The following is a 9020-nucleotide window of genomic DNA, read 5'->3' as shown; positions in this document are numbered from 1 at the left end:
CTTATGTTAACCAAAGATTTTTCTATCCCAGCACCCTTTTCTAAATCAATCTGGTTTATAGAGTGATTTTTTTTCTAGAATTCAAGATGAACTACAAGATGAACTTTACATAGTCTTGTTATTATCCAGTATTAAGTTTAAGCTTTTGTTTCAGTAATAAAATTAGTGAAAAATAGAATAAAATAGAAGAGAATAAACCTTATTCTCTCTACTAACAAACACACGGTGTGCTGGTCTCATGACATTAGGTTTTAACGGTGGAATGAAATGTGAGCAATTTAGGTAAATTAAGGTAATCTTGTAAGAATGTGCATGTGAGAGCACACCGACTTCCCTCTGTCGCTCGGATCATTTTTTTTTAACACGGTCAGGAAACGCGTCGATTTACAACACTCGGTAAATACCATACGGTTGTCAGGGGTTACAGCTGCCGTTGCTGGGCAACGCATACAAATAACCCCAGACTACGATGAGTCAGTCTTTAGCACTGACAAATATTTTGTGTCATCTGGACTGTGCCGATAGAAACGCTGATGGAGAGGTGATAAAATAAATGTGACGGCATTTTCATTAGTAATACTTAACTGGGTGGGTCCTTAAGTAAATCATCCCCAAACCGTATGAATTTGATATTAAGTTTTGCAGCGAATATTAACTCAGCTAATGTCTTTTCATATATTCGGGGTTTTATTATAGCTTAGCCCACTTTTTCACGAATTATAACACAATTTACCAGATGTATTCAGCCCAACTGAGTTTAAACACGAGATATTTGGGAGGAAAATGTTTTTCTTTACTGACACAAACATCTGACCACATGTCACCCAATCACATTGTTATCATCCAATGTGATTGGGTGACATCTGACCACATGTCACCCAATCACATTGGATGATAACAAAAATAACAATCATTAAAGTTCTCTTCTATTTCACATTACAGGGATCAATACACAGCATCTTTACATACAAGAGCGATACATTTATTTAAAAACCCTAGGCTACTTTTCACGCTGCTTCCAGCCTCTGAAAATGTGGAAAACTGATCAAAAATGTAATTTCTAGAGGGTTGCACACTTCTGCTGCTCTGCATTGGGTGTGTTCAGCAGTCAGTGTCCTGGGCTTCAGACTGCAAGGAGGAGGAGGAGAGTCGAGACAGATGTGAATAACGGTGCACAAATTTGATGCCTAATTTGGTTAGCTGGGCGGGGAGCTGCTTCTCTGAGCTGCTGGTCAAGTCAGGGAGCTGAGGAGTTGCAACCTACGATTCTCTACTGCTGGATGTCCCGGAGAAACGAGAGACTCTCCGCAGCCAAAGGTAACCAACTTTAACATCAAACTCGGCAACATACATAGCCTACAACTTGATGGTGGTGATTTTAAGCGTGTTTTTATGAGGTAGATACTGTGAGCTTGTGCAAGGAAAAAAAATGCGTTCAGCTACAACTTGTTGCATCTTGCCTACCTGCATGCCTCATGTGAAGAATGTGAAACAATCAGCAGCAAGGGTGCCTTTCATTTACGCACGTCAGAGGAAACTTTCAGAGTTAAAAAACAAACAAACATATTTTGACATTATTGAGTCCATACTTAAAGTGGGTTTGGAAATGTGTCCATATAAAAACAGAGCTGACATTAAAAGGAACAACTATAAATGATTACATTTAAAATGTTATGTTACTTTTTAATTTTTTTCTGCTGTAGTATTTTTGTGGTGAGAGACTTTGAAACATTCATCAGCTGCACAGTGTTTTCAAAAATGTATTTTCAGCCCAGTTTCCTGAAGACAAATGCCTGTTTTTAACATTTATTTCTATGTTTTGGGTCTGTGTGGTTTGTGTGTGTGTGTGTGTGTGTGTGTGTGTGTGGTGGGAGAAGGGTGCGGCAGGCGGCACACCCACCTTCACTGTCAATGAATGAACCTCTGCAGGAGCCTAGCACACAGCTGTCACACTGACACACACTCCTTTATGGGGACTTTTACCCTCTCTTTCTGGATTTTGTGTCACAGTTGTGCCTGAATGTGTTGAAGATACTGATTTAGATTCTCACTAATAACCTCCTTAGTGTTCTTGACTTAAATGCCGAACTGTATCTAAATTTCCCTCAACATTGAGTAGGTGTGGTGGGTCTGAAAAAAGTCAGTGTGTGTTTCATTAGAGAGGTTTAGTATCTTGTTGCTGTTCTCATGGTGTTTCTGATGGTTCTCTTGTCTGACAAAAAATGAAACCGGGGAAAATTGCTGAATACTTAGGATTTTTTTTTGGTCTACAAAGGTCAAATGTTAAGGTACATTTTGCTACAGACTGCAACACACAACAGTCGCACACTAATATACTAACATGAAGCTGTTACACACACACTGGGATGGTTTGCCAACAGAGCTCCTCTTGTGCTTTGACCCCCAGGTTTCCTGTAAGTGAATTATGGGTAAAATCGAGTTAGTGATGTTGTGTCATGACAACCAAACAAGCAGCGCACATGACCTCTCTGCCTGAGACAAACACTTGTTTCCTGCACATGTGTGTGCATGGGTGTGTGTGTGTGTGTGTCCTGCTGTCTGTATGAAAAGTGACTGTGCAGAGGAGCATGATGCTGTCACATCCTGTTTGCTGTCCTGTTGCAAGCCTGATGTGTGAGCCTATTTTCAGCACCTCTTCCATTTGGGGAAGTGCCCCTATTTGTGTGATCCTGTCGTGTTTTCCATGCTGCGCTGTGAAAAGACACTTTTCCACACTGTGCTCTCGTTTCTTTTCTCCTTTTTTTGTCCTCCCTCTGCCATTTTCCTCTCACATTTCTTTCCTGACTTGATTCCATAAGCAGCAAAGTAATGGCGGCGGGAGTGGCGGGATTGATTTTTCCATTACGACCCCACCGTATACGTTTATTTTGAGTGGTTTACATGAAGCATAATTGGTACCCTGACTTTAAAGCTGGAGTGGGAGTATTGAGCTGGGAGGGAGTAAGAGGACAACTGATGGAAAAGAGAGGGAGTAGCCGCCAAAATGAGACGATGAGGAGGGAAGGAAGGGAAGGAAAAGAGAGGAAAGGAAAGAACTTGGCAAATATGACAAAGTTACCAGTTGTTCAGCAGCAGCCAGACTGCAGCACATCTGGAACACATCAGTAAGTTGGAAAATCTTACAAGAAATAAGGGAGGAGGAAGGGGGGAGAGAAAAGGAGGAGTGGTGAAAGAGAGGGGCCCGGTGGTGACTCACTTCTCTGCTATTCTACTCCATCACTGTGTTTAAACTATGTGTCCTTCTGTGGCCTGAGACACAGGGCTTCCCCCATGTTCCTCCCTCTTTTTCCTCCCCTCCCTCCCCTCCACTCCACTCCCTCTTGGCTTCAACTTAGTCATCATACAGGAGTTTAAGGGGTCTCTTTTTCCATTTCTCTCTCTTTTTTGTTCCCTTCTTTCTATTCATACCTCGCCACCAGTTCAGCTTTTCACCTCCCCAGCATCGACTATTTTATAGGTGTTTAATGGGGCTAATGTAAACAGGCCTTTTCTCCTTGTTTATAACTGTCTCTCTGTGTAAACTGGGAACAGGGAATGCAGTCCTTGTGGAGCCAAGTGGGTGATGGGTGTCAGGAGGGATGGGAGGGAGGACAGCCGGTGCTGTCAGAGGGTTTCGACACTGTGAAAATGTCCTACTTATCTCATTAAATGTGTTTTGTGGCTGAAAATCTTGTTTTTGTGAAAGCCTCGAAACCAGATCAACTTGTGTCAAGATATTTTGTGAAGCATGTAACAAAAGAATCTTGGTACAAGTGCTGAGTTCTTGTCCCATCCAGACATATTTTGTCCAGAGCTGATTTCAGAAAATGCACATCAACAAACATCAGCTGTCATCACCATCAGTCCCTCAGAATCAAAGAACAAGAGCTTCTTTATATAGATGCAATTGTGCACCAACGTTCAATAGAAATCCACTGTAGAGCAGGGAGAGGATATCTGTACTAATGACAGTATCCTCATTAGATCACAGCACATGCTGCTGCACACAAGGTTGCAGTTTGAGTAATTTGCATCAACTGGAAAAACCATTCTCTGCCTTGCAATGGTAACAGATGAACACAAGCATTTCACACCTGATCTGGTGTCTCTAGGGTTTGTTGAAAACGTGACATCAACTATCATTTAGGAAAGGGCATTCTGAAACCTTGAGTCGAGATTGTTGCACCATTTGTCTCAAAATTCTAATTTGAGGGTGAAGGTGGAGCAAAATGACGGGCAGTAGACAAGGCTGAGTGTTATATTCTGATGGACATCTGTCAGTCAAGCAAACTTGCTCTAACTTGAGTCGAAAAAGATTAGTCAAATGATTGATTAGCCCACCTTAAACACTTTTATAGTGCAATTAAAAACGTAATTTAGCAAGCAAAACTGTTGGTTGCAGCTTTGCAAATGCGAGGATTTGCCATTTCTCTGTTTTATATCACTTTTTTTTTTTTTCTCGACAAAACCAATTTGAAGGACATCAAAAACAATCAAAAAATAGTCAACGGACAAATCAAGCCATAGCCAAAACACATTAGCCTACAAGTGTGGCTGTGTAACTTTTAAAAGAGGAAATGGCATATTCATTCTCTAACAAATGAACAATTAATTTCATAGGCAATAAAACACACCCTTGTTTAACCCAGCAGACTCGGGGTGTGCTACAACTGCTCAGTTGGTCTGGTGTGACCAGTAGCGGTTTGCTGACTTTATGACTCTTTCCACTCTCCAATTTAGTCAGTAAATATATATTTTATATCGTTTACCAAGTTGAGGAAATAATGAGCTACTAAACTCTTGGCAAAAAAACAGTAACTTTCAATTTTTATGACAGTAGAGGTTACATGAGGAGATGCATCTGAAAATGCTTTTGCAGTAGCTTTAACTTTTAGCCATGTTTGATTTAAAATAATTTGCTGAATCGAAATAAAGTGAAATACAAAACCTACAGATATGGTTACAGTTGTAATCCGTACTGCCACCTCCATTTTGAGAACTGTGTCCAGACAACTCATATGCTCTGAATTTTGCATAGAGCCCCTTTAGTGCTTAAAAAACTACTCTAAGTTGGTGTACTGACATCAGCTGTGACATCAGCTGTTTCCAACTGAACCCTGCCCTCTTCAAATAGCATTGTAAAACCATCAGGAAATCATGTGAAATAAAAAAAAACTGCTTTAGCTTTCGAAGAAAAATTTGTTCTCTGAAAGAACCCTATCTCTAATAGGAACAAGAGGTTTTCAGGGCCCTAAAGATGCAGTTTCCTTTAACAAAGTTTAGGCAGGACTAGATTCTCAGCCTTGTTGTGCAGTGTAGATGAGGTCCCTGGGAGTGGGAGTGGAACGAGTGGAGAGGGCCATGTTTAGAGCACGATGACAGACACACTGCGGGGTCGGTGGAGGTTGCGGCACCACGCCCGTCCGAGGACATGAGCATGGAGGAATGTCAGAGTGAAACAGTCTGCGCTCAGGGCAGGAACGCTGTTGAGAAAGCAGTCTGGAGCTTGATACGGGGCAGAAAGCAACAGAGAAAAAGAGGGGGAGTGTTCACCAGATGATCTGACCAGATGTAAATGTGCTGTGACGAGTGCGAACACAGTGCAGTCATTATTTGTGGTTTTAAATTGTGTTTTCATGGTTTCACTTGTTGTTTCAACCATTCATAAAAATACAATAACAGCATTGTGTGTTTCAGAAAATGGTATGTGGGAGTGCAGAGTCTGTCTAAGCCCTCATGTGGTCGTATCATGTTCTCCATCTAGAGGTCATAAAAAATTGCATAAGCGCTGAAATTTTGCTTACTAAGTCTCTTCCATGTCTTTTCTTCTTACAGCCTTTTCTGCCTTCCCTGAGTGGCTGACAGCAAAAATCGGCGGAAGTGACTCCCAATAGGAAGAGACTCATATCTTGCAAGAACCATTCCAGCTTCACGCATCACCTACCACATCATGGCTATAGTCCTCCACTCCAGCCCCCTCCTATGGACACGGCTGGCAGCGCTGGTCTTCTCCTGCATTGCCTTCTCCGTGGCAGTGCATGGAGGCAGACTCTACCATGGCACCGGAGACTGGTGCATCTTCTGCTGGGCCTTCAGCTTCGCCGGGACTCTGCTTGTCATCCTGGTGGAGCTGTTCGGCCTTCAGACCAGAGCCCCTGTTTCCTGGAAGAATTTCCCTATCACCTTCGCCTGCTACGCCGCCCTGCTCTGCCTGTCTGCCTCCATCATCTTCCCCCTCTACTTCCTCAAGGGCTCAACAGGACCAAGTGAAACGCGTGACTACCGCATCGTGGCGACCGTCTTCTCCTGCCTGGCCACCATCGCCTACATGACCGAGGTTAGCATCAGCAAGGCGCGTCCAGGCGAGGTGGCCGGCTACATGGCCACAGCCCCCGGCCTGCTGAAAGTCTGCGAGACCTTTGTGGCCTGCATCATTTTCGTCTTCGTCAGCGACCCCGTGTTGTACGACCGTCACGATGCACTCAAGTACTGCATGTCAGTCTACTGCATCTGCTTCATTCTGTCGGCTGCCATCATCCTGCTCTGCATAGGCGAATGCACTGGCTGCCTCCCCTTCCCGTTTGCACGCTTCCTGTCTGCCTACGCCCTCCTGGCCGTGGTCCTCTATCTGTCAGCAACCATCATCTGGCCCATCTTCAACTTTGATCCCAAACATGGTGGAACAAAAGATAGGCCCTACAACTGCAACACCGCGCTGGGGCTGTGTATGTGGGATAAGACCATGGCGGTGGCTGTGCTCACTGCTGTCAACTTTATCCTTTACCTGGCTGACCTGATCTACTCCACCCGCCTGGTGTTTGTCAGCGCTTGAGGGAAGAGAAAAGGTATTAGGCCTGCAGTATGCTCAAAATATAAATTGAATTAGGCAGGTTCTCAAAGGCTGTTGAACTGCTGTCAAATACAATGCTGCGAGCCAATGCTAGTGTAATCACTGTCTGTTTAATGGCATCCACACCAGCGGGAGGAGCATTTGGGTCACGGTGGGAGCAAACTATGGAGTTTTAGCACAACTGGTATAGTTCATTGTAGTATTGTAATCAAGTGTGACTCCATTTGTTGTTTGAAATTTAAAAATCACAGGGTTTAATTTCACGTTCACAAAGTACTTGTGTAACGATTGGCCCAGGATGTTTAGTGGCCAACCCAAGTTATTAAAAGATAATCTTGCGTTTGGATTTTTTTTTTTCTAGGACTGGGTGACATGGAGAAAACCAATTATCACAATATTTTTGACCAAATACTTTAATATCAATAATGTGATATTGTTGTAGGGCTAACTATTGGTGCTTTCACAAAATACTTACACAATGAGGTTTTTGATAAACAATCATCAGTAAGGTGGATGTAATGACTATGTGAGTAAAGGCAAGTAATAGAGCAGCTTAAACAGTCTAAGTTCAGGAATTTACATCATTTTACTGTAATGTAGCCTTTAAACCCAAAAGAAGACAACACTTAGGATATAATGATATCCAAAATCTAAGACAATATCTGGTCTCATATAACAATATCGATATGATATAGATGCCCAGCCTTATTTTTCACAGTTACGCCTCTGCAAACCTGCCAAATTCGATTTTGTATAAAGTATACTGCTTCGGACCATAGAGAGAGAGGAGTGAAAGGTGGAGGTCAATGGCTATGTTTACACGTACAACAATATTCCCTTAAATTACTGAGGCTTTCTCTTCATGTGTTGGAGCATGTAACAGTCATACCTTGCTTCCAGTGGCCTGGATAGATTGTAATCTTGATTACGGGAGACCTGAATGTAATTGCTGGATCTTTTTGTTAATGGCAGATCATTGCCAATTGCAATACTCAAAATACAAGATCATTCATGTATAAAGAGATGTTCTGGGGTAAGCTATCAAACGAATCTCCTGAACAAGGATACAAGCTAACACCAAAGATACTATGTGCATGTAAACATAGTCTGGAATGACAAATGAAGAAAAACCAAAGAAAATGGCGGCTTATTATTGTGTTTTTGTTTTTGCATAATGTTTATGTTGTTGCTCTGCCTAAAGTTTGTTTTCAATTTAAAGGATAAAATGTAGAAAAATAATGAGCTGAAAGGAGCCAAGAATAAGTTAATTGTTGGAGGAAATATTCATATGCCATACGATTAGAAATTCAAGACTCCTGTTTTGTTTCTTGATTATTTCATTAAAGGAATTGACTGTTTTCCCAACAGTTTGCACAGTAGCTGATCAGGTTGAATCATTCATGTCATTTTTAAATGGCTCCAGTGTTGTAAGGCTTGAAGGAGAGCAAAATAGTTTACATGCTAGGCTAGCTTTTTGCTCCTATTATGATATATGTGTATCTGTAATTGCAAGCTACAATCAATGGCAAGAAAATACAGTATATATGTGGAAAGATCATATGCAAGACAACAAGAAAAGTATGTTTAAAGTGCACTTAATATTAGTATTTTCTATGTATGTTCAAATTTCTGGTGTTTCCAAATATCAAAGCATCTTTTAACACCAAACTCACACCACTAAATTGATGCACGTTGTCAATTGGGTCTATTGGTTTTGTACTGCTGTAAAAAATATTCAGAGGAAGAGACCAAAACGATGCTTCTCTCTCTCTAGATGTTGTTACTGTTATATTCTTCAGCTTTTTTATATTCCACTGTTCGTGTTTGAATTGTGCATACCACATCAGTGTTGTAGGAAAACATAATCCAGTGTTTCAATAAAACCACATGTTAAACAGGTGTGTGTTGTTGTATTGTTTTATGTTTTGGTTTGGTTAAAGGTGCTGTATGAGCCACTTTGATTTTTGGTTTGTTATTTTGTTTTGGTTTTAGCCATGCTAATGGAGTAAGTTAGCTCTGTTGCAATTTGGTCCTGACTGAAATATCTCATTAATTATTGAACTGATTGCCATGAAATTTTATACAGACACAAATGGTCCCCAGAAGAATGAATTGTAATAACTTTGGTGATTCCCTTCTCTAATGCCACAATGAGATTGACGATTTTGGT

At 41.5% G+C, this 9020-nt stretch overlaps 1 protein-coding gene across 1 annotated transcript; it reads left to right on the top strand.

Annotated features, from left to right (window-relative positions):
• The first annotated feature begins 1157 nt into the window (after positions 1-1157).
• On the top strand, positions 1158-8749 carry myadmb (myeloid associated differentiation marker b). Its single transcript, XM_050033514.1, has 2 exons — positions 1158-1317; positions 5836-8749. Exon 2 carries the CDS (start codon positions 5951-5953, stop codon positions 6830-6832), a length of 882 nt encoding a protein of 293 aa, XP_049889471.1. The 5' UTR covers positions 1158-1317; positions 5836-5950; the 3' UTR covers positions 6833-8749.
• Positions 8750-9020: the final 271 nt, after the last annotated feature.

The sequence above is a fragment of the Epinephelus moara genome, chromosome 21 (genome assembly GCF_006386435.1).
Source record: "Epinephelus moara isolate mb chromosome 21, YSFRI_EMoa_1.0, whole genome shotgun sequence".
Lineage (NCBI taxonomy): Eukaryota > Metazoa > Chordata > Actinopteri > Perciformes > Serranidae > Epinephelus > Epinephelus moara.
This window is presented reverse-complemented; position numbering and strand designations above follow the sequence as displayed.

What these genes read in the sequence shown, in the direction of transcription:
- myadmb (XM_050033514.1), top strand. Translation starts at nt 5,951, where the DNA reads ATGGCTATAGTCCTCCACTCCAGCCCCCTCCTATGGACACGGCTGGCA.